The following is a 26,449-nucleotide window of genomic DNA, read 5'->3' on the forward strand; positions in this document are numbered from 1 at the left end:
CAAACACAAGACCGAGGCCGAGCAGTGCCAAAGCCAAAGCCAAAGCCAAAGCCAAAGCCAAGTAGACTACTCCAGAGGCCAAACGATCCAATGATCTAAAGACGAGTCGCACACGACTAACTGAGGCCGTAGCCCAACAGTTTATCAAAAACTGATTTGAGGCCCAATCACGCACGATTGACCGTAGCCAAACAGTTTATCCATCCAAGGTCGAGTGGCACACTACTGACCGACGTTGAAGCCAAATAATTTCTCCTTTTGTTCCGAGCAAACATCAATCATGACCACCCATGAGCTGCAAAATAACCATGCTCCAAAAAGCTATGGGCTCATCACGCACAACTATCCCAGACACCTGTTTCTTCCAAAACTCAATCGCAACAATTAGATAACCCTTCCACTGTTTCGATAATTGAAACCAAATAACAGAGTCAAGCAAAATCACTACTGACTTTTCCCTTTATTCCTTTATAATACTGAAAACGGATACAGAAGCACAATAGAGTTCCCGCATAACCACAGAACCAGTCAGTATAAGTCATAAACCAATTAGTTTGAAAAGTCAAATTCTATACTCCTGAATTCAATGCACCAAACAAATAGAATGCCTTCAAAACGCTAAAACCGTTACTGGAGTGTGAATATTCAAAGTAGTAGCCCAAGACTCTCTAATGCCCTTTAGTGCCAAATCAATATCCAGTACTCATAACCTCTTAATGCAAAAATGGTTATGCTAAAATATTAAGCAAGGCATTTACGAGATCAGTTACACACACATGCAAAACTCTTTTCTTCTTGCAAAAATTTGCATTTTTTTCCCCTTTACGGCGAAAAATGGATTTTGTCTTTACAAGAATCCTCTAACTTGTAGCAGCCACTTATAACAATCAATCAAGTTGGCAATTGAGAGTCAGTAGAGTATTTGCATAACCAAATAAGCAATTGACTAAATCGTTCCATTGGTATTTATACAAATACCGAAACCGATTACCAACCTCAAGTACTGACATCAATACTATAAACATGAAAAACAAATAACAAGTTTTTCCCTTTTACCGTTACAACCCACAAAAATACTCGTGCTCTAAATACCCCGAATCAAAACCGAACTCGGTAATCACATATGGGTAAATATTAGAACGAAGCAAAGTTTCGCAACCCACTGAGCCGAGAATTAAAATAACAAGAACAATTAGCAAACACAAATGCTAATCAAAACATGAGAATTGTTGTACCAACAATAACAGTAGTGGACAAAATTCCTTTACCAATTCAAAAGGTTAGATAACAACTTTGAAAAAATCAAACTAGTCATAACACATAATCAACAAACCCAAAAAACTGTTCCGTGAAATCACTGTTTTTTTTTTTGTCTTTTTTCAAGCAACTACTTTCCCAAAAACTAATTTGGTTCCGAAAGATATGAAAAACCCGTGTTTAACAATTTCCAAAAACTGATGGTAAACTATTTTTCCTTCATCCAAACAGGAACACTATTTTCCAAAAAATAATTTGTCTTAAGATTGTAGAAAAATAGTGTAGAAAAACAATAAACGATTTTACTAATTTCTGAAAATTACAACATGAACATGGATCACAAAATTACAGAATATGAAATGTAAACATAAACTGTAAAAAAAGAGTATTGGCAATTCCAAACCGAGATCCGTTTTGTACAACGGTGCCCTTAAGACAAATTTGCCGCCTCACCGGTGTTGGAGGTTGTGTCGGTGTTCGTTTCCCAGGGTTGACTCGGTTACCACTCAGCCGCCGGAGCACCGCCGTAAATTGCCCGTTAAACCAACTTGTGTTTGTACTCTCTCTCTCTCTCTCAAAGGAAGAACGATATTGCAGAAGTCGAAAAGCTTTGGATTTTCGGTGTGGTTTTTGGTGTATTGAAACCAAAGGAAAAGATCTTCTTTCATAGTGAAAGGAGGAGCCTCTGCCATGAATGCTGCAATGATGGAGGAGCCTCTCAATCAATAGGGGAATTGATTCTGCAATTCAATTCTGAAATAAAACTAATACAGTTAATATTTTTTAAATTGAATACGCAATTATGGGTAATAACTCTGGATAATCAACCCAGTTTTGACCATCCAACCGTGCACTGTTGTTGGTCCAAAACCCACTTTGAGAGACAATTTCTCATTCATCTATCAATGGAATTTATTCATTCTTTCACTGGTTTAAACTTCTTAGCAATTTATTCATTCTTTCACTGATTTAAACTTCTTAGCAAGAAGTATCTAAAACCAATTTGGATTCATCTCGCGTGGTGTGGTCCCACCAAATTTTTTTTGGTTAAAATTCTATTTTTCCAACAGTACGATGTGTCACTTGTTCATCGGTGGGTGCAAAATTTGTATTCATGGTGGGTCCGCGTAAAAGTTTATAGTAGGAGTATCTCTTTTTGGATTTTAGAAACACACATCAGTAAAAGGTCGCTCGCCGGATAAAATTTCTACTACTGCTCCCAACACCGCTTATCCTCTATATGCCCTTCCCTCCATCCACTCATCCATCGTCTGGCTCCATAAAATTTCTTTCCTTTCCTTTACTTTCGGTTTAAAATTGTTGAGAGAGAGAGAGAGAGAGAGAGAGAGAGAGAGAGCGCGCGCGCGCTAACTCTTCCATTTTGTTTATCAGTGTCGGCATTCAGCGACGCTCTATTTTCTAGCACCAGGATCACTCGCTGCGGGTATCCATCCTTTCAATTTCGCTGGCCGAATCGGTGGCCATGCATTGCTGAGATGATATGATATGCGAGGATTGCATAACTAAAATACACTTGACGGAGGAGGAGTTGTTTTTCGTTTTCCGGGAAATTGGAAATTGGTAATCGTATCGAAGCGCGCGCAGCATGTCGATACAAAAGGAACCGGAGCAGGTCATGAAACTAAGAGGGGGATCCGTGCTGGGGAAGAAGACCATTCTCAAGAGTGATCATTTTCCTGGTTGCCAGAACAAACGCTTGTCTCCGCAGATCGATGGTGCTCCCAACTACCGTCAGGTCAGTTTTTGCCCTATCATGTCATTAATTGATTTCCCATCTCTACAATCTTGTCAGATGTGTTTTCTTTTACTACTACCATTTGAGATTTTCTTTTGATTCTGATTCCATTGGACTCAAACAGATACTGTTTGTTAATCTCATTATTATTTCCTTCCCGCCCGACTTTTTGGCAATCTCATTATTATTTTCTTCATTCGTTCAATTTTGTTCTTCTCCTAGTGAATATTTTCCCACTGAAGCGTCTGCTAGGCTCAGACAAAGTAATCCTCCGAATCTTCCACTAGGTGATTCTCATGTTTAAAGTTGTCCTCGTGCTTGGTGAAAATACCTAACATTATTGGCAAAACCCCTAATCCATGTTTGGCAATCAAAAAACTCATGACTGCCAAAATTAGTATTATGAACTTAAATACTCTGTACCTTAACATTACCAAATTAATTCAACGGTTTTGGCAATCAAAAAACTCATGACTGCCAAAATTAATATACTTGTCAGTGGATAGTAATAACCTACAATTATGCTGAAAAAAGAAATGCGCTGGCATAGTCGGTTAACATACAAATTGGACTTGTGATGTGGACATCATTCACGCTTATATAACCAAACGTCAGTATGAATGCAAAAATGTGTTATCTAATGATATCACTGAATCTCTTTAATTTCTTTTGCTTTATGATAGGCGGACTCGTTGCATGTTCATGGTGTTGCAATTCCTACCATTGATGGGATCCGGAACGTTCTTAACCATGTTGGGGCTCAAATAGATGGAAAACAGACACGAGTACTTTGGATTAACCTTCGTGAAGAGCCGGTAAAGCTGATAACTTGCTTTCCATATTAGATTTCACCGCAACATTGAGCAAGTTATGTTTCATCCTGACGATGCATTGCCATTATCCACTATTGTATCTCTTAGAAAAGTTAAACTTTTGGAACGCCAAAAGGCTGTAGAGAATTTTGATATCAGCAATACTTTGAAGATAAAGAAAGCACAGATATCTAGTTGAAATATCTCTAGATAGTTTATGTGATGCCTGAAATATCCCCAGATATCTTAAAAGATTCATTTTGACATCAAAACTCTCTTATCAACTCTTGATATTAGAAAGTCAACTTTGCACTGGACCGTGATGAATTTTATTGGGTAAATTTGTTCACATACTGTCGTTTACCGCCAATTCGACATACAATGTAACGATGGATCAATATTAGGATTTTGTGCGGGTGCATGTCTGTGTGAGATACGTCTAACCTTCCTATCAAGGACGCAGAAACAGGGCAAACATTTGATGTATTGTATTACTTATGATTCCTAATAATGGGTGTGTACAAGATTGTGTTATTTGAGAGTTTAATGCATAGTTGTCCAGTTATGTAGTCCTTAATCTATCAAGTCGATTCAAGTTCGAAAATTAGTGAGTTCCTATTTTCGAAACCCTAGAACTCGAAAACACCTTCATATGACATTCATGGGCTTGGATCTGATTCCTTGTATGTGATTCCGTCAAACATCATTTGGGGAGTGATTTAAAGGTGGAGTACTATGCTCTTCTCCTAATCCCTTCTATTGTTTTCGGTGATTTATGAGAACTGGTGCCCCTTCTTTTTTCTATCATTTGAATTGGTAATGCAGTGGTTAGTATTTCTACTTGACACAAGGGATCAATATTGTATTTCATTTTCATACTAATTCTTCGTGCTCCCTTGTGCAAACTCCCACATGGATACTAGACCAAAAAATGTGGGAGAGCGGTTTGCGTAGCAACATATTGAGCACTCATTGATCTTAAAGGATTTTGAACTTAAAAGTTATATTCCTAAAGAAAATCATTTTGGATTTGTGGATGGCATGTGAGATATTCTCATATGATTACTAAGTAACATGAGGGATGAAACATCAATTCCTGATTGAAATGCAGCCAATCTTCTTGTTTGTAAAGGAGAAAAATGTATGGATGTTGGCATATCGGTAAGCATCTGAATGTTACCAATTTCTCTGTGTTTGAATCTATCTTATCGACCATGTTTAGATGTTGTTTTGGCATTTATTACCTGATAAGCATTGTACGATCCCTGATATGATATGTATTAAAATCCGCTTTTCTGAGTTATTGTTTCCTTCCTATTTCTTATTAAGCAGGTTGTATATATCAATGGACGCCCTTTTGTTTTGCGTGATGTTGAGAGGCCTTTCTCCAACCTTGAATATACGGTGTGTTATTGCAGATATATTGAATGGACAATTTTATATGTAATATACGGGGCGGTTCCGGGGACCCTTAAAAAACCCTCTAAACCCCCCGCCCCCCCCCCCCCCCCCCCCCCCCCCCGCCCAAGTTCCCAATCGAATTTTGATGATCCTAGCCACTCAATGTAATCAGAACGTGATTTTAAGGGTACTCGCGAGAAATCAGCAAAAAAAATGACCGGGAAGGGCTTCATCCGAATAGTTTTTTATTGAACGGTTCAATAAAAAACTGCTCAAATCAAGCCCTTCCCGGTTATTTTTTTGCCAATTTTTCGCGGGCACCCTTAAAATCACGTGCTGAACACATTGAGCGGCTCAGATCATCAAAATTTGATCGGGAACTATGAGATTAAGATTTGGGGGGTTTTCGCAGAGGTTTTTTTAAGGGTACAGATTACATGTGCATGATCATATATTGGATATATAGTTGTTGTTCTTCAACCTTCTGTCAGTTTACATGCCTCCTGCCTCTAGGAATTGAGGTTTCGTGATCGTATATCGTACATATTGACAATATAAACCTACCTCCCAGCTCCAAAAGATTAAGAAGGGAATAGAGAGACCTGTCCCGTTCAACCTCAACAAAGAGAGAAATAATGGACAAGTGAATAGTGAGAACCAGCAATTCTCTTGGTTATATATAGATATCTATTCACACACGCGTATGCATATAGTGTGGGTAGTTTTAAAGAAAATGAACTTTTCTTGGAAACAAGAAAAATAGTTCGGGGAATTGAATGATTTAGAAGTGCATATGAAACTATTTAGGGGGAGAAAGATAGCAAACCTTCTGGGCTATGATTTTTACAAAGTTGAGGGGGGCATCTACCTTTCTGGGCTTTATGTGGCTGCGCTTTTGTAATTAGCTAGCTAGTTCTCGTTTGCCTTCTGGATTAATTAATTGTGTTACTTTTTTGCTATGGTTTTTAATGTCCTGACCAAATTTGGACTAAGGTGAGAAATGTACTGTACAGTCAAGTATTACTAATAAGAAAAGAAGTTAATGAATTGTCAAGGCTTTCTTTTTTGACCTTGGGTTAAAATCCAGCTAATGAGGATTCAGGAGAAACTTAAGAAACTGGTAGACTAAAGAACTTGTACTCCTACCCCTATTTTTGGCATTTAGTTTTAATCTCGGGTTAAGATTCAGCTAGCTTGTCCATCGGGATTCCGGAGGAATTTAAGAAATTAGTAGACTAAAGAACTTGTACTTCCGCTATCCCTCTTTGTTAGTCCATTAATCCATGTTTGGTTGTCCTTATTAATCAATTATCCCAAAAGCTTAATCTGTTTGGAAATGGACCCAACTGTGTAAATCAAGCTATTCAACACCCTCTCTCACATTAAACCTTGTCATGCATGTGGAGATGTAAGCATTCATAGATAGGACGAAATAGGCTCTAAAGAGGAAAAGCATAATTCAAACAGGGACCAAATACAAACAAAGACACTTGAACCTGATGCATCTCCAACTTGAGCTCAAATCCCAAAAGCTTAAGCTGTAGAAAAATGGACCCAACAATTGTTAGGACCGCGAGGGACACCACACATGCAAACTCACGCAGTGATTTCAGAGAAAAACTCCCTTTGATTATATATTCACACAATATACAATAAAGATGAAAAAACTCTCCGGGAACCACACGTCGGTTCCTCTCCGGGAGGCCACAACCCGGCCCCCCACGCTTGCCTCACCCTCTCCCTCACATTATGTCACACGCTAACCCTAATAGGGTTTACAACTATATATAAGGGACTCCAAAGGTAAATACGCTCAACACCCAACACTAAGGTTGTTACACAAAATAACCCCACCACTATGGGTGGACCCCAACAACAATGTAGAAATTGACCCAACAATTGATATCAAGCTATTTAACACCCTCCCTCATGTGCGACCCTGTCTTACACTTGGATATTCAAATATCCTTATATAGAGCGTGAAACTGAATACAAAGGAGATATGGGAACGACTTGCAAATAAAAAGACATGAACCATCCTATGTAAAGTCCCCAGTTTTCCGGGAAGTGAATCCGTGAATGTATATCAAGCTATACAACACTCCCTCAGTAGATGTCCATTTTGACTGGTCAAAGATCAAAAGTTAGTACCATTTCCCTTGTATCCTTCTCTTTTGAATTGTAGTAAACTACTATATGGAATCAAAAAAATGTTGAAGGGCATCTTTGAAAAGTCAAAATTTTTGTAGTTGAATCATTGTTTTTTCTTGAAAAGTTGGATTTCCCAAAACAATTTTATAAAGAGGGTCAGAAGGAGTACTATTTAGACAATGAGTCCAATAATATATACCAACTTATTCAACACTGTCCTTAAGATTCAACTTCCTTTGTACGTGGAGATGCAAACATCGAATCCTAGAATCCTAGAGTGAAACATAAATCAAATGGAGAGATATAGTGTAAACAAAAACAGATTCAAATGTAGAAACTTGAACCGAATACCTCCCCAAAAAAAAATCTATGATACCATGTTAACTCACAAATCGTCCCAAGAGCTTAAGCTGCTACGAAATGGGCACAACAAAGTGCACCAAGTTATTCAACAAAGAGAACAACCTTGTGTCATATTCCACTCCGAATGCATGTCTCGAAACTCAATTGCGAAATTCCCTTCTTACATATTAGCTGAGAAAACAACAATTTTAACTATGTGTCCTTTTTCGTATTAGCTGAGAACCCATCTTTTACTCTCTCCATTGGGATGGTCCACGGACAGATTCTTGATATTTATTTTTATGCCACCAATATTATGGATGTCTTTGGGACTTCATCAACTATAGTTGGAGTTTGGTTCTTTGTTGGCTTAGGCTTTTCAGCAATTAAAATGTTTTATATTAAAATAGGGGATCAACAGGGATAGGGTTGAACAAATGGAAGCTCGATTGAAAGAAGATATCCTCTTAGAAGCTGCAAGGTACTTTTTGTTAGCTGTTTATGTTCTATTAATTTGTTCATATATTTGTAGGATTTCCTTTCATTTCCTGTTCTTGCTTTGCATGATAGTTAATTTATGTGCACACCTGACTTAACAGATATGGAAATAAGATCCTGGTTACTGATGAACTGCCTGATGGTCAGATGGTGGATCAGTGGGAACCGGTGACACATGACTCTGTCAAAACACCACTTGAGGTATACAAATATGTTAAACTACATACGAGGTGGAAACAGTATTTATGCAACATTTTGTCTTATGTAGTTCATCAATGTTTCTTCAAGCTAGGTGTATGAAGAACTACAAGCAAAACAGTACCTTGTTGACTATGAACGTGTTCCTGTAACAGATGAGAAATCACCAAAGGAGCAGGACTTTGATATTTTGGTGAGTAGCCATGTTTCACGTTTGATTTAAGTTCGTTCATTCATTCACAAACTGCTTCATATCTTTAGTTCATTGACATTTAGCTTACCATTGACTAGAAGAATTATGGTTGATCTAAAAATTGATTGCACCATGTTTGGATTCACGAAATCTTGAACTAAGAAAGTAAAAATACTTTGAATATTCTTGAATTCAGGGTTAGCGACAACAAATGAGAAAAAAAATACACAGCCTGTGTATCCACATTTTTAGAGTACCATAGGGGCTCAAAGCTAAGAAAAAGTAAATGCAACTAAATAAATAAAATTAGCTTAAGAGGCTTTTTTCACTCATTTCTTCTAGTGTGTAGATGTATAATTGATATATGCCGCCAGAAATCCCTGGAATAAGCGATACTAAAGACTTGAACCATTTCATACTTACTAAACCCGTGAAGGCTGAAGCAAACAATACTTAATTACTAAGCCTGTAAACAAAAGGCCAGTATGACATCCACTCTGTCATGCCCAAAGTAAAAGTTTCCATTTTTCTGATGTACTTGTAAAGTAAAAGACTAAAATCATCGTGAACCTTAAATCCGTCTCATTTTGAAATTTAAGAGGCATGTTGGTTGAGTGTTTATATCCATGTTACTACACATTACATTAGCGTGTGACTCAGACAAACATGAATCATTGGCCAACTTGGATCACCTAAATGTTTTGGAATTAGGTATTGTTTGTGTAAGCATCCCACGCACTAGATGGCTCAAAAACCTGGTGAGCCTAAACCACTGGCTCAAAACAATAGTTCCCAAGTGATATGGTAGCTTGTGTGGATTTACCTATAATGTTAAACCAAATCTTGATTCATGCCGATGTGGCAGTGGGACATCCACCAACTTGCTTGGGGGATTGGTTGTCATAATTTCCCCACCTTTATTCGCAACGTCCTCACTGTGCCACATGGTACAGCAACTTCCACCTACCAAGCGATGTAGAAGAGGGCCACAAGGATATAAAGCTCTATGTAGGACCTACCACAAGCACCTCAAACTTCTCCCGTGTGGGAGCCACCCAAGCACATCTCCTTATGGGACCCTCCTCCGCACTTCCAGTTGGTGTAGGCTCTGATACCATCTGGAACATCTCACGCACCAGCTGGCCCAAATTACCTGGTCAGTGGAGCCTAAACCACTGGCTCAAAACAATAGTTCCCAAGTTATATGTAAGCTCGTGTGGATATTCTTATATATGAAACCAATTGTTGATTCCTGGCTGATGTGGGATATCCACCATCTCTCTTGGGGTATTGGGTTGTCACAGTTTGTGTAGCTATATCTCATATTCATTTAGAGCATATTGGATATTTTAAGTGTAGGTTTTATTTTTGGATGTGGTTGTGCCATGTAACCAGCATTCAAAATTTCTTGTTCCAAATCTGCTGAGATGTCACTGGTCATCTCTCTCCTTTTCTATTTTCTTGGTAGGTTGACAAAATATCTCAAGCTGATATAAACACAGAGATAACTTTCAATTGCCAAATGGGGCGTGGAAGAACTACAACTGGGATGGTGATTGCTACACTGGTTTACCTTAATCGAATTGGAGCATCTGGTATCGTTTTTGCTTTTAGTATTTTGCCTCATGGTTATGATGTTGATGTGGGACAATGCTTTCTAAGTTAAGGATTGTCCCAATCTGCTAGTCATAAGGCTTTGTTTACATTCCATATAATATGTTACCATGGGAGAAGCCTTACATTCAAAGCCTTCTCCATTTAAAATTGAATATTTGATCTTGTTTTTAGTGATCAGGCTAGTAAAACAAGAAAACATTTATTCTGTTGAGTCATTTTATCTAAGAATAGGTAGAGGAAATGAGAAATGGAGCAAATTGAGACTCAATGTGTTTTGCGGCAAATGGTTTGCATAGACTCATTATTGTCAAAGGATTTAAGGTTAGAAGAATCAAATGAATATACTTTTTTGATCAGGAAAAAAAAAATATAATGATTTGGTTAGAAATCCCATGGAGCTCTCCAATCTGCGAATAAGAAGCAAGGGACGTCTTTAAAAAGTTGAAGAAATTGATATTTTAAAAAAGGTTTAATTACATCCATGGGTTACATATACCTTATGTGTCGTCAAGCTTCTCTTCTCCTCAAGAGTTCTTTGCTTTCTCTTCGACCAAATTGCCCAAAGTTCCATACAAATAGCACTCTCCAAATAACCCATAAACTCGTCCAAAGCATCTGAAGATGAAGGGGTAATATGGAATCCAAACTGTTAGAGATTGAAAAAGTATTTTGCGTTTTCAATTAACCCTAGCACACATGTTGTTGAGATATATAGTGGAGAGTCTAGATTACAATGACCTTAATACCCTTGCTTATTAATACTAACCATATATATCCTAACACTCCCACTCAAGCTGGAGAATAAATATGATACAATTCCAGCTTGTAACAGAATGACTCTAACTGTGACCCAACGACGGTTTAGTAAACGTGACACCTAACTGGGCGGCTCTAGACACAAGGGGAGTAACGATCAACCACCTTCCAACTTTTCTCAAACAAGATGACAATCGACTTCAATATGCTTAGTCTTTTAGGAAACACTAGATTAGATGCGATGTGAATCGCTGCTTGGTTACCACAATACAAATTCATAGGCAACTAACTGCATGTGGAACCCTATTTTTTCAAGAAATGATCACATCCACGCAATTTAATATGTACTGTGAGCCATGGCTGTATTCCAAGTGACAAGATTTCCACCAAGTGAGGTACAATATCTTGCATTGGATCTTTTGTTGGATGGTCCTCATGCCCAATCTTAATTAGTAAAAGTCTCAACACGTAAGTGTCCATTTGCTCCGTAAAAAAGGGGCATCCTGTGTGGGATTTGAGATACTTCACCATTCTAAGAAACACTTCCCATTGCGGAAGACGGGGAGCGGATATAAACTGACTCACCATACTAACATACTAACGACAAGGAGATACCAGGACATGTTATAACAAGATAGTTTAATTTGCCAACCGAGCGACGATACTTATCAGGACTAGGAAGCAACTCTCAACAGGCCTAGACCCTAGTAAACAACTTCTCACTCGAGATCTGCTTCTTGTTCCTCTTGATAGATCCTATCAGCCCATCCCAGTTTTCAGAGCTTTTGCAGGGCTCTTTCTCAGTGCATATGTTTGCTTGTCTTGGCGACTCCGCTAGGGAGTGGTCACTTTGCTATGGTAACAATCTAATTGCAAGACTAGAGGGTGAGAAAAGTCGTCCTGGATGTGTCACCCACTCCTCAATCCCTCTAAGGAAGAGGTGACAAAAGGCCACTCTTTGCTTTATCTCTCCTCTTGGCGCCATAGTATTATTGGCGCCCCCCTTACCTCCCCTCCGCCCACCAGGGTTCAAGGTGCCATTGCTACCATTCACTTCACTTATGTCCAGCCTCGAGCATGGCCTTCCCTATCCTATGACTGAGATTGTTGGATTACCTTGACCCTTGAGTGTATAAAAATACAACTCCAAAGTTCGTTAAGTATAGCTGAAATCACTGAAGCACAGGTACGGGGTACGGGTATCATAGTGCTGGTATGGGCTGCGACAAAAACCTAAAAATGTAGGTACGGTATAGCGGGTACGCCAATATTTCTATATAATTTTTCATGTTTCTAGCATGCAATATAAAATATGGTCTTATTTATTCATGGGCATCCAATCATTAAACTTATACTTTCCATACTGAACTTTTTTTCCCTTTTTGTGTGTGGGTACTTCAAATTTGTTCTTTCTTTTGTAAATAAGAAAGTATAGTAAAGACAAATAAAAAATATGAAATAAGAACGGGAGGGAAAAAATAGGTATTAACAATTAAGTATCTAGTCCATTAAAAGAGAGAGAGAGAGAGAGAGAGAGAGAGAGAGAGAGAACAGGTGTACTGGAGCTGTCGTACCCATGGACATACCCATGGCGTACCGTTGCCGTACCCGGAAACCAAAATGCACCCGACATGTTTTTGGCGTACTGGGTATGTATTTTGCCGTACCATACCCGGTACCGGTCCTTGTACGGCATCACTTTTGGAGTACCTGTGCTTCATAGGCTGAAATGGTGGAAGTGCCCATGAGCACATGGCACAGCCCATTGGGAGTCTGGGTGGCTGTTACGGAAATTGCATATTCGCAAGTTCCCCAAGCCCCTGACTGAAGGTGCCTATAATTGGTAATTGAAAATTGCATATTTGCAAGTTCCCCAACCCCCTGACTGAAGGTGCCTATACTTGGTATGCCAACATTCCCCTAAAACCAGTCTTTAACCGGGAGGATATTTCGTTCAAGTTTAAGAGCACCTCACAACCTTACAACTCGCAATCAAAGCACAGGGTGTGAATAATGGAATGCTCACTGACATCAAATGCTTCAATGACCCTGCTGTGGAGTGTTATAAGCCAGTAGAAGTGATGAATTTGGTCAAAATGTGTCTATCGAGAATGCATGAAGATTACAAGGTCCTCTCAGCTAATAGTTCTCCCCCGACCTTCTCTACGTTGCTTGAGTGTGCACGGAACATCGTAGACTTAGTTTGCACACCGTCCGGCGGGCCACGCTAGGAGAAAACTTCTCATCATGGAACGATGAATGCCGCCCCACTGTGTTTGAGGTCGGAGGCTGCGACAGTTACAATAGGGAATGTCACTGGGGATATGATGAAGATCCCCATCCATGCCTTCTGAGTTCGTCGAGGTAAAGGCAATCTAGGAAAGATGGTGACGAGAAGTTGCCTTCAATCAAAGAAGCCACCCACTAAAAGGGATGGTCAAACCAGCAAAAAAAGATTATTCAGCCTTGCAAAACTTGTTGATCATAAGCTTGCAAAAAACAGAATTGCTAAAGGACATCGTAGATGTTACAAACCACCCTTTACTAGCAGCTAAACAACAAGTCATGATGGTCACCTGCTATGACGAACAGGTGGTGGCTTAGTATGTTGAAGAGCCTGCTGAGCAGAAAGAACTTCCTTTCAATGATGAAGAGCGACGCGACAAGAACTTCCAACATTTTACAAAACCAAAGGGGCTTTTCCGGCGGTTGCTGACAAGTGCAGTGAGTCATTGCCTGACGAAACAATTCCTATCCCCAACACTTGAGCTAGAAATGTGTTGACATCACATTCTCATAAGTGGACCACCACGTCACCATGACAATTGGCAATGTCGGGGTAATTAAGGGTTGGCAAGATTCTGTCTGCCACAAAATCTCAATTAATTGATTATCTTACATTCCTACTTCTTACTGCTTGTTATTGTGGGGAATCGGGATGCACCAGTGTGACGTCTCATCATTCCCTCCACCTTGCAACAAATACCTATTCATTTAATTCTACAAGTACGATTATATATGAAAACAACATACAGAATGGGATATCCTCCAGCTTTATAGAATGGCCCACATATATGTGGCATCCATGTGACAAAGCTAGTCCTGTCAAATATCAAAATACCGTTCTAAATCTTATATTTTCTGATTTAAATGGGTGGAAGCCCAAAAGGTCCTCTAATTATCTTCTGCTATTATGTATAGTATGGAAGAACCACCCTTCTAAATCTCATAGCATCTCAGTTCTCAAGTGATCAGAATCTCTCCTTTCTGTCATCTGACCTGTGTGTAAATAGGGATTCCAAGGACCAATTCGATTGGGAAGGTCTCCAACTCTGGTTCCAGCATTGCTGATAATTTGCCTAACTCAGAGGAGGCAATTCGTAGAGGAGAATATGTTGTTATTAGAAGCTTGATTCGGGTGTTAGAGGTAGTAGAATGTAGGATTGTCAATTACTTAATTTCCATTAAATTCCACTGGTTTTTGGAAATTTTTATCGGTTCTAATTTGCATGTAGGGCGGTGTTGAAGGCAAAAGACAAGTGGACAAGGTCATTGATAAATGTGCTTCCATGCAGGTATAGCTATCTATATGCGTAATCACTTGCGTATTGAATTAGGATCTTGGTGTTCTTTTTATGAAAGTTTGTCTGATATAATCCAACAAACCAGAGGCCGATAAAAAAAAATCATCCCAGAGATTTGGGGCCACAACAGTAACTTCCTAAGCTTCTACAGAGGCCCATTGTTGTTACCTCTTAAAGCTAATATTTTTCCTTCCTAAGGATGGCATCTCATTGCCTTATGTCCTTTGTTAGAGCTTGTCCCACATTGGTTAAATATAACCTCCAAACCTAGTATATGAGCCTGAGCAGCCTCTCCACTCAATTGGTTTTGAGTTGGATGCTTTAACATCCTTCATGATTTTTTGTTTTCCATATTTGTTTTTGGACTTCCAAAGCATTAATGCATTTGCTGTGGATCAAGTTACAGAACTTACGTGAAGCTATTGCCACTTATCGCAATAGTATTATGCGTCAACCAGATGAGATGAAGAGGGAGGCATCACTTTCCTTTTTTGTGGAGTACTTGGAAAGATATTACTTCCTTATATGCTTTGCTGTCTACCTCCATACAGAGGGAGCAGCACTCCATGCTAGATCCCCTGATCAAAGCAGTTTTGCTGAGTGGATGAAAGCAAGGCCAGAGCTGTATAGTATTATTCGCAGGTACACATCCTAGTATTTGGTACGTAATGGTATCTGGGTTATATCAATTTTACACCATTACGTAAAGTTAATGTTCTTGTCAGCTTATGCTATAAGTATTTTATTCGATAATGCTTTATTGATCCACGTGTTAAGTGTGCTAACTGCTAAGTATGATACACTGGCATCAAATGAAGTTGGTTGGCTGAAATTTCATGTTCTATTTCTGCGATAAATTTCTTTTTAGTGTTCCTGATTTCATGCATTCCCAGGACATACCATACTTTCTCTGTGTAATGTTATGAAATTTTATTGTACTTGCAAGCACACGAATTGTACTGAAGTATAGTTATGCAATAGTGAGGCCGAACCCATAGGGACATGTGCTTTTTATAGGAAAACTAAATAGCCTACAGTGATTAAACAATATCCTAGTTAACGAAAGTGTGATTGATTTTTAAACTAAAAATCATAGATATGGTGATGAAATAAATAACTAAGAACTTGAAATTGAACTAGAGTAGGTAGAGATCACAGGTTGAGAAAATAACTTAGGTTTTGGAATCCATACCCATAAATATATATCAGTTAATCTAATACAATGATTTTTCCTTTGTTTTCTACACAATGATTGTAGAGGTCGATGTTAATCACTGTGGATGATATTATGCTAAGCACTTTTCTTTATAAAAGGAATATGTTCTTCCTGTGCTTTAAAGTTGAAGCCAAAATCATCAACTGTATCCATATGAAACAAATCACAGGAGATACCACATACTCAAATATGGACTGTAATGAGCAAAGCAATTTGATTAATAGGATGATCTCAAATCATAAAAAAAAACCACTCCAATGGAATTCATATCCTAGTTTCATGCATAAAAATTAATTAGCCAAGAACAATAAACAATGAACGCACATAGGAAAAATCGCGTGCGTAAGATCAATCATTATAATTCATGAGGTTTCTTCTTCAACCCTAGTTTAAGTGTTTAGCCACTCATGGAATCAAGTTATGTACTCATGAAATAAACAAACTCCATTGAAAAAAATAAGTCTTGTAAAATATGAAAAGATGTTTAATGCTTTATTTCTTCTTTCTCTTTTCCCAGCCGTGATCGAACACCAAACCTCTGTTGTTCTGGCCATAGCTGTGCTTCTTGTGGTTAGGGGTGCAAACGATCCGAGCCGCTCGTGAGCGGCTCGAAGCTCGGCTCGACAACGGCTCGGTTCGAGACACAAACGAACGAGCTCGAGCTAAAATGTTGGGCTCGTTTCATAAACGAGCCGAGCTCGAGCTCGTCGAAACTCGGCTCAAATTGGCTCTCGAGCCCAACTATAATATATATATATATATATATATATATATATATATATATATATATATTTGTTTCATAAACGAGCCGAGCTCGAGCTTTGTAAATACATCTCGAGCCGAGCTCGAGCTCGAGTCCTGCAGCTCGTCACGAGCTCGAGCCAACTAAATTTTTGGCAAGCCGAGCTCGAACACTCTAAAACTCGGCTCGGCTCGGCTCGTTTGCAGCCCTACTTGTGGTCTCCCTTTTTTAGCAAAACCCCAGCCTCTTATTTATAATCTATTGCTTCATATCTCTTCTTAAAGTGGACTTTTTCTTTTTCCGAAATTTCCTTAGTCTGCCCAACTCCCAGACCAAATATCTTACAAGTTTAGTTAAAACCCTATTTCTTGCCATGAACAATCACAAAAATGATCATTTCCTCGAGTCACCCATTTAACTCTAACCAATCTTAATTTTACCCAAGCCAGGAGGTAAACTGTATACTGAGACAATCAAAATTACTCAGAATTCTTGTTCTGCATGTGGGTCCTCAATGGAATCCAACTTCACTTGTACATTTAAATTACTTTGGTTGGCTCCCCTTCGAAGTTCGAACATTATATGTATTCTGCATGCTTAGCTTCTGAATCAAGTCTGCACTAATATTATCCAACGATTGAAATATTGATCCTTGTCATCTTTTTCCCCTGCAAATTGAATAGTCTAATGAAATGGCCAAGAAGATTATAATAGTACCCAATAAACACATTTAAGAACTAACAACATATGATATTGGAGTTTTCATGGGTCAATATTTTGTGCTTACCATGTAATGTTCTATTTCTCTTTCTTATGAGATTCCGACATCTTATCAGTTAGTTGAGAAAGGAATGTAGTGCATGAGAAAAATGTGGTGTCAATCTGAGAGAGAGGGGAAATGGGCCTAACTATCTATATCACTCATCTGCGATCCCATCTTGGAAAAGGAGATGCAAACATCCAACGAAGGAGAGAGAGAGCGCGCGAGAAAGAGTTAATCACAGTAGGGGGTCCTGCAACTTTAAATGCCCACTTAAACAAAATCTCCAAACCATCACTCTAGCACCTTGTTTGGATACCACTTGCACTACCTTAAGCAGAGAGAGAGAGAGAGAGAGTATGTGTGTTGATCGCAGTAGGGGGTCCTGCAACTTTAAATGCCCACTTAAACAGAATCTCCAAACCATCACTCTAGCACCTTGTTTGGATACCATTTGCACTCCCTTAAGCAGTTAGCCAATTATTCAGTATTTGATATCCAAATCCTTCTCATTACTTAGGAAGGAAAAACAACCGAATAAAAATTTACTCAAAACATGTTACCCAAAACCTAATAGTAAGAATAAAAAAACAAAAAAATGTTATCAAAGCATGTTAAAGGAGACATTGATGAATAGCTAATCAAAAGTCATTCCTGGCATTATAATTTAATTTTGTGGGGATCTTGCAAATTAACGAAAATAATTGGAGTAAATGCTATTTTGTTTAACCACCCACAAAATGATTGAATATTATTCTCGTTGTATGTGGTTCCCACCAGATGCGACTTTGATGATCCATGCAATTTATTATTCTATAGGACAAGGATTTGATATCATAATCATTTCTGCAAAAAGTTGCTCCCTTAGTTCCGTAACTTCAGTCCATTACGAAAAAGTCCTGCCATATTTTGAATCAAAGAATAAAGTATTATTTTTATATAAGTTTTTAATTTTGGTGCACCAATTTAGAGAACTAACTGAGATCTTTATATTAGTACCATAAAGTTCAAACAATGATTTACTAGTTGAGCTATTTTTTTACAATAAGTGATTTAAAAATTAAATCTTACAAAATGAATAGTTTTGATCATCTAAGTGGATTCAATGTCAATCCTACAAAGTAGTTAATGTTGACATACCCGGGTGAACCAAATAACCAAATAGCACTCATGGGAGTTTGACCTACTAAGAAAAATTAGGTGAAAAAAATTGAAATTTTGAAGTACACTTCAACAGAGATTACCAAGTTTTTTGCGTGCAAATCATGTGTTTCATTTTCTTTACATACTTTTTAATAATCCGTTTTCTAGATTTTTATTAGATTTTAGACAATAGATTTTGAAAGTTTTGCTAGTTTTGAATATGTCCCAAAGGATTAAAATGTTAGAAAATGGGCCCAACAATGTATATCAAGCTATCTAACACCCTCCTTCACGTGCAACCCTGTCTTGCACGTGGAGATACAAACATCCATACATATTGCGATGGAATGCAAAGGGGAGAAACATAATGCAAACGGGGATGAAATGCAAATAGGGAGACTTGAACCCAAGACCTCTTGCAACCTGAGCTCTTTACCAGTAGTCCCAAAAGCTTAAGCTGTTAGGAAATGGGCCCAATGTTGCATATCAAGCTATCTAATAGTGGTTGCTTGATTAACATGTCTTAAAGAATGCCTAGCCTATTTGGTATCCAAACAAAGCAGGACTGGGTGGGGGTGGGGATATGGTTAGAGGTCTAAACGATGACGAATAGTGTCACGGCACCCTCTGTTGTGGTTAAGTCACGACAGGGCCCGGATTTGGAGAGAGAGAGAGAGTGCCAAAAAGTTCGAACAATTATTTACTAGTTGAGCTGGGTTTTTTTTACAATAAGTGATTAAAAATTAAATCTTACAAAAGTGATCATTTAAGTGGATTCAATGTCAATCCTACAAAGTAGGTAATGTTGAAAGACCTAGGTGAACCAAATAGCACTCATGGGAGTGTGACCGACTAAGAAAAATTAGATGAAAGAAATTGAAATTCTTAAGTACACTTCAACAGTGATTACCAAGTTTTTTGTGTGCAGATCATGTGTTTCATTTTCTTTATATGCTTTTAAATATTATGTTTTTTCGGTTTTGTATTAGATTTTAGACAATAGGTTTTGAAAGTTCGCTAGTTTTGAATATGCAGTGGACAGCTGATTAGCATGTCTTAGAGAATGCCTAGCCTATTTGGTATCCAAATGAAGTAGGACTGGGGGGTGGGAAATATTGTCAGAGGTCTAAATGGTGATGGATAGTGTCGCTGCTATGATTAAGTCATGGCAGGGGCCCCGAGAGAGAGAGAGAGAGAGAGAGAGAGAGAGAGAGAGAGAGAGAGAGAGAGAGAGTAAATGCAGGCAAACTGGTACAGATTTCAGAGACTTGAAGCCAAGAAGTTCTACATCACAAGGCTCTGATATGATGTTAGATTACCAATCCTCTCGAAAGCTTAAGTAGTTAAGAGATGGGCCTACCATTATATATCTCCAATTATCTCAACCGCTTAGTTTTAGCTATTGGTTGTCATTAGACAGGAAAAGTGTTTTTACCATTAGCCGTCCTTAAGTTATTCTTTAGACAAGATTGACTAAATGACATAAATTAATGGTGACATATTAAAAAGATTAGGACTTTCTCCTTATTTGTAAAATAAGTATGTGATGATCCAATGAACCAAAAAGGCCCTAAAAACATATATCCCGAGTTGCGGTGCGTCCAGACAGATGTGACTACCGTCCAGACAGTAACAACTGAGGCCTCTGGATTAAAAACCAAGCCTAGCGTGCGGAGATTCTGGACAGACTTGACTCACAGGAATGACCTTATGAGTGTAAAAGCTGACCTTGGCCATTAGTTTGCACTTTGAGCAAAATGGCTCCTGGCCTCCCGCATTGTGCCCTGGTAAGTTTGTAGCAGAATCTGCTGGGGATGGGTTTTTATGAAAGAACTCTGGATAAATGTTTTACTTCAGCTAATTTCAAAAGTTAGCTTAAGTGTTGTCGTTCGCGTACGTGTTTATACCCCCTCAATATAGCTATAATGCAATTGGCTTTGAATTCTGTAAGAACTGCTAATTAGATTCCACCAGTAGCTGAATAACTGTTAGAAATTTGAAATTTGTTAAAGAGCTGTTTTGATTCTCACATTCCTAATCTCTAAAAGGGAACTTGTATTTATTTATTTAAAACACCACATATTGCTATGAATCATGACATGTGGTCCCTTTCATCTGACTGAAATTAACATTTTGTTCACTTTTCACCCATTGTCCATTGATTGCTTGCATGCATTATGTCTTCACTTGTAATACATTGTGCCTTGCTGCAGGTTGCTTAGGAGGGACCCAATGGGAGCACTTGGATATGTCAATGCAAAACCTTCGCTAATAAGACTTGCTGAATCTTCTGATGGGCGCCCATGTGAAATGAGTGTAGTTGCTGCCTTGAGAATTGGGGAGGTTCTTGGAAGTCAGACTGTTCTCAAGAGTGACCACTGCCCTGGCTGTCAAAACACAAGTCTACCGGAAAGAGTGGAGGGTGCCCCTAATTTTAGAGAAATTCCTGGGTTTCCAGTTTATGGAGTTGCTAATCCGACAATTGATGGAATTAGGTCAGTCATTCAGAGGATAGGTAGCTCTAAAGGTGGCCGTCCAGTGTTGTGGCACAATATGCGAGAAGAACCTGTTATCTACATCAACGGCAAACCATTTGTACTTCGTGAGGTTGAAAGACCGTACAAAAACATGCTAGAGTACACGGTATCCAACTGTCATGATTTGTCTTGCATTTATGAAAACTGGGGTGTGGACAAGTGTATGTGGCTCAAACCTTAACACCGTGTAGATAAATGCGCCAAATAAATTAATATATTATCCCGAAAGTGAAAACAATTACTCCACTGATTTTTCATTAACTATTTGAGGATGATGTCTTAAGATAAAGAATATGACAACCATCTGAAATAGCTTTGTGGAGCATGATGCTAGAGGACTATATAAATCTTTGCTTGTATCATTTATCTCATTGATCTTACGGGTTTTTTTTCCTGTTATTCCATTTCTTTCTTTCATATACCATACTGATGGAAGTTTAGCAAACTAATGCTTTTGCATCCAGGGAATTGATCGTGAAAGAGTACAGAGAATGGAAGCCCGGTTGAAAGAAGATATTCTTCGCGAAGCTGAACGCTATGGGGGTGCCATTATGGTTATACATGAAACTGATGATGGGCAGATATTTGATGCGTGGGAACAAGTCAGCTCTGATGTAATTCAGACCCCACTGGAAGTTTTCAAATGCTTAGATTCGGAGGGTTTTCCTGTCAAGTATGCTCGTGTGCCCATTACTGATGGTAAAGCCCCCAAAAGTTCTGACTTCGACACTTTAGCTGTGAATATTGCATCGGCTCCCAAGGATACTGCTTTTGTTTTCAACTGCCAGGTAGAACTTTTAGTCGTTATAGGTGTGGTATGACTATGTTCATTATCATCTCTGTTCTTCGTTTGAAAGATAATTTTAGTTCTTTTATTATCCCTAATGCTAGTTAAATTCCACAGATGGGTAGAGGAAGGACAACCACTGGTACTGTGATCGCTTGCCTTCTAAAACTTCGATTAGAATATGGGAGACCCATTAGAATCCTGCTTGATAGTACATCCCATGAGGAGGTGGATGATGGTACGTCCAGTGGTGAAGAAACTGGTGGTCATAGTGCTGCATTAGCCTCTGGTTCTAATAAAGGTAGACCAGGAAAAGAGCGAAGTCATGCATTTGGGATGAATGACATCTTATTATTGTGGAAGATAACCAGACTATTTGATAATGGGGTGGAATGTCGGGAGGCTTTGGATGCTATTATTGATAGATGTTCAGCTCTCCAAAACATACGCCAAGCTGTCCTGCAATACAGAAAAGTCTTCAATCAGCAACATGTGGAGCCAAGGGAAAGGAGACTGGCACTAAACCGTGGAGCTGAGTACTTGGAACGCTATTTTCGTTTGATTGCTTTTGCAGCATATCTTGGAAGTGAAGCATTTGATCAGTTTTGTGGGCAAGGTGAATCCAGGATGACATTCAAGAATTGGTTGCATCAGAGACCTGAAGTTCAAGCAATGAAATGGAGCATAAGATTAAGGCCTGGGAGATTCTTTACAGTTCCTGTAAATAGTCTTTCATAAACCATGCTGTTCCATTGGGTTAGGTACTTCTATTTACCTTGAGATTTGATTTTGGATGTCTTTTTACAGGAGGAGTTGAGAGCACCGCATGAATCTCAACATGGAGATGCAGTAATGGAGGCTATTGTGAAGGCTCGTAGTGGTTCAGTTTTGGGGAAAGGCTCTATACTTAAGATGTACTTCTTTCCCGGTCAAAGAACTTCCAGCAGCATTCAGATACATGGTGCACCTCATGTTTACAAGGTATGATGAAAACCATGTAAGCTCTAGAAGCTAACTGGGAGCATGTACCGTCAGATATCACTCTCGAAAACTTTCATAATTTAGTGGGGCATGTTTTAGCCACTAATGGTATCACCTTCACTGACGATGAACTCCCTCCAGAAGGAACTGGCCACAACAAAGCACTGTACTTTAAGTTTAAGTGCAAGGATATGATTGTTGCTCACGTGACCTTCCAGACTGATAATACTCTAATTTGGTGTTTGATAGTATGTGTCTTTTTAGGTCTTTTAGCTGTTAAGGTTGTTTGTACTACAGGCATATTCCTCTTTTAGTGTTCTAATTGAGCTAAATCGTGTAAACTCCTCTTTTTACTGCTAAAAACCAAGGTCGTAGGGTTTCTGCTGTTTCTTTATAAAGCCAGAATGTAGCTTTAGGTACTGCAGTAATTGGTGTGATTGATAGGTTTTAATATAGGTTTCTTGTTGAAGCAGACATGCATTGGATAGTGATATTACGATGTTGCATTGAGTTCATTGGCTAGGATTTCCTCTTTCAGTATCCCTTAGATAGTGTTATTCTTCTCATGTTTAGGTTCTTTTTGTATGTTCTTGTGGAAATCAAAACGAAACCTTTTCTTTTGCACTGCAGGTAATTTTCAAATCCTGATACGAGACAACATAGGCATGACTCTATAGAAGCAGGTTAAAGCATGTTATGTCTGTTACCTACAAATATGGATAGAGGAAGAAAGAAGATTTATTACTGCAATTTGTCTCTTAACCCCAACAAAGCTAGATAACAAAGTACATAAAGGGAAAACCGTGACTTAACCATAATGACAAAACTTAGCTTGTTCTAAATGGAATGATCACATTCCTCACACTTTACATACCCTCTCAAAGTCATGATGAGAGCACAAAGAGCATCGATTTTTTGTCAGGTAAGAACCAAAAATGAGCAGATGAGTCTGTGAAGAAGTTAGCCTACTGAAGTGATGAAAAGACGAAGGGTGGAGCAATAATACCCATATGTGATGGTGCTAGCAACTAAATGGCAATCAATCTCTATGTGCTTCACGTACTCATAGAAGACAGAGTGCTATTTGAAACGACACTTGTATGCTCACTTAATGGGCGTAGGAGGAGGGAATTTTACAAATTGCAGAATATCTGCTGAAGCCAAATGATATTAGTGGTAGCATAAGCCATAGCATGATCTTCAGTGTCCATTGTAGACTGAGCTCCAGCAAACCGTCAACAGTAAAGACGAAGCAGTCAACAGTAAAGAAAATTCAAAATATATTATTGAGGATAAAGCATAAGATGACTAACTTTACAGCCCAACGAGTAGACTCAGAAGCAGACACAAATTGGCTTAACAGATGAATTGTATAAGCAACATATTGAGAAGCCAGTGTGATGTAAACCAAGCAACAACCATCAATCAATACAAAGTAGTATCATCTACTAGAACATTGTCGGTTGCAAAACAAACTTGGCATGTCAGAGGATGAGCAGTCGAATTCTCATCCGATTTGTCTTCAACATCTCCCATCGGTCAATAGAACTGGGATTCATTATGGAAATTGGCAACATCGGCAGCAATAGGTTTATCATGTGTGTCTTGCTAAATGAATGATGTCATTAGTGCTCCTCCATTGAACAACACTAAGCCTAGACATACATTTCCACATAGTCCAAAGAAAGAGAAAACAACACAAAGCTCTACACTAATTGCCTAAAAAGCGTGGCCACTTCCAACTAGCTGGGTTACCTCTGTCGGACATTGATACTCGCTATGAAGACCGACATTCCTAGAGGCCAGCGTGTTCCCGTGTCCGACACGGGGACACGGAAAAATACATATGGGACACACCACGTGGCATGTCCAATATATTTAATTCATGATTTTAGGAGGACACGTGAGGGACACGGCGGGGACACATATGGGTACACGGCAGGGGGTTAAATATGCAATTTTTTAAAAGTTTTGGGGGGTAAATGTGTATTACTTCAAATATTGTGGGTTGAAAGTGGAAAATGATGTATATATGATGCTTATTTATACATATTGAAGCTTCATGATTATTCATCTAACTATATTTCCACTTGTATAAAACATGTATTTTTTTTTTTTTGCCATGTCCCCATTTTAAAAAAATCCCGTGTCCGTTTCAATGTCCGTGCTACATATGACACTCGCAGTGCATAGTTGCTAGATTGCAAGCTGGCGTGTCAATAGGGAATACGAGTGTTTCCTTTCTGACTCTTTTCAGTATATCCATCCTCATCAGTGTCATCTTTTCCTTGCTGGAGTGCTACTTTTGCCCTACCATATAATTATGCTGCTAGTTTTGTTCACCTAAACCTCCTTCTTCAGGTGGATGGTTACCCTGTGTATAGCATGGCAACTCCAACAATTGCTGGCGCCAAAGAGATGTTGGCCTATTTAAGTGCCAAGCCCACTGCTGAAGTAAATGTTTCTAGGAAAGTGATTTTAACTGACTTAAGAGAAGAAGCTGTTGTTTATATCAATGGCACTCCATTTGTCCTTAGGGAACTAAATAAGCCTGTTGATACACTCAAGCATGTTGGAATCACTGGTCCAGTGGTATGTCATCATTCCAAAACACCATTCATGGTGAGAATACTGCATTTCCCAAAGCTACTTTGGTGTACCGACTTCCTTTGTTTTGTCCATTTGCAGGTGGAACACATGGAGGCACGCCTAAAAGAAGATATAATATCTGAGGTCAAACAATCAGGGGGTCGAATGCTTCTACACCGTGAAGAATTCAGCCCGGCATCAAATCAGGTCAGCATCATAGGATACTGGGAGAACATCTTCGTAGATGATGTGAAATCGCCTGCTGAAGTATATGCTGCTCTCAAAGATGAAGGATACAACATTGAATACAGGAGAATACCATTAACTAGGGAGAGAGAAGCGTTAGCTTCTGATGTTGATGCAATCCAATACTGCAGAGACGAGTAAGCATATTTCCAAATTTGCATTTTATGTTATCAGTAAAACAAGGTAGATGAAGAATGTTTACAAAGTCCATAATCAGACCGCTGAAATCAAGTTCCCATTATCCAACCATTGCTAAATGGAATAGTAGATGACAACATCCAGATGCAACTGTATTACTTTCCATCAGATTGGATGTTAAAGGTGTCAAACTTATATTGTAATCCTTTTGTTAAAGGTGACCTTCCGACTCATAAACTAGATTAATGGTTTGGCAGCATGGGAATATAGAGACGTACTTTTGAAGTTATTAGCTGGATAAAAGTCCAGCTAATCGATAAACAAAAAAAATTATACATGAAACAAAACTATCTGCATGGCTTTTTTGAGTGAACGAAAGTATTAATGCCTATTGGTATTTGTCAGTAGACACTATGAATACTTTTTTTAGTTGTTCTTCTAAACCAAAAAATGCCAAGAGACTCAGACAAATGATTTGTGATGAAAATCCTTTGCCTTGGTGGCTTTATCTCAAACGAGGAGAGTTTGTTGTAAAAAACGCTTTTTGTTTGGTTTGAAAGACTAAAATCTCAGAGCTTTAAAAGTTTGTTTGGTCCATTTCCATCTTTGAGTCTCCAAGGATCCATAAAAGATAGTCTTGGAGCTCATTGTTGAAAGGTTTTTTTTTTCTTTGCTTTTCTCATTTTTAGATGGAGGTTCATTGAGTTGTTTGGGTTAAGATTGTTTGCTGTGTTAATCAGTAGGG

The 26,449-nt window shown here is 38.7% G+C and overlaps 1 protein-coding gene across 8 annotated transcripts in view; it reads left to right on the plus strand.

The window, feature by feature from the left end:
• Positions 1-2,466: 2,466 nt before the first annotated feature.
• LOC131312310 (uncharacterized) overlaps positions 2,467-26,449 on the plus strand; it is a 33,462-nt gene continuing 9,479 nt past the window's right edge. For 3 of the 8 annotated variants that reach the window (XM_058339978.1, XM_058339979.1, XM_058339980.1), the window contains exons 1-16: positions 2,577-3,013; positions 3,697-3,828; positions 5,155-5,229; positions 8,130-8,200; positions 8,319-8,418; positions 8,510-8,608; positions 10,077-10,203; positions 14,275-14,408; positions 14,497-14,556; positions 14,966-15,207; positions 20,640-21,069; positions 21,428-21,751; positions 21,868-22,470; positions 22,558-22,731; positions 25,093-25,323; positions 25,420-25,703. In XM_058339978.1, coding sequence (XP_058195961.1) covers positions 2,864-3,013; positions 3,697-3,828; positions 5,155-5,229; positions 8,130-8,200; positions 8,319-8,418; positions 8,510-8,608; positions 10,077-10,203; positions 14,275-14,408; positions 14,497-14,556; positions 14,966-15,207; positions 20,640-21,069; positions 21,428-21,751; positions 21,868-22,470; positions 22,558-22,731; positions 25,093-25,323; positions 25,420-25,703 — 3,236 coding nt within the window. In that variant the 5' untranslated portion in view covers positions 2,577-2,863. Of the gene's footprint in view, positions 3,014-3,696; positions 3,829-5,154; positions 5,230-8,129; positions 8,201-8,318; positions 8,419-8,509; positions 8,609-10,076; positions 10,204-14,274; positions 14,409-14,496; positions 14,557-14,965; positions 15,208-20,639; positions 21,070-21,427; positions 21,752-21,867; positions 22,471-22,557; positions 22,732-25,092; positions 25,324-25,419; positions 25,704-26,449 lie in introns of all 8 variants that reach the window. The other 5 variants (XM_058339974.1, XM_058339976.1, XM_058339977.1 and 2 more) reach the window with 5 other exon arrangements.

The sequence above is a fragment of the Rhododendron vialii genome, chromosome 13a (genome assembly GCF_030253575.1).
Source record: "Rhododendron vialii isolate Sample 1 chromosome 13a, ASM3025357v1".
NCBI classification, from domain to species: domain Eukaryota; kingdom Viridiplantae; phylum Streptophyta; class Magnoliopsida; order Ericales; family Ericaceae; genus Rhododendron; species Rhododendron vialii.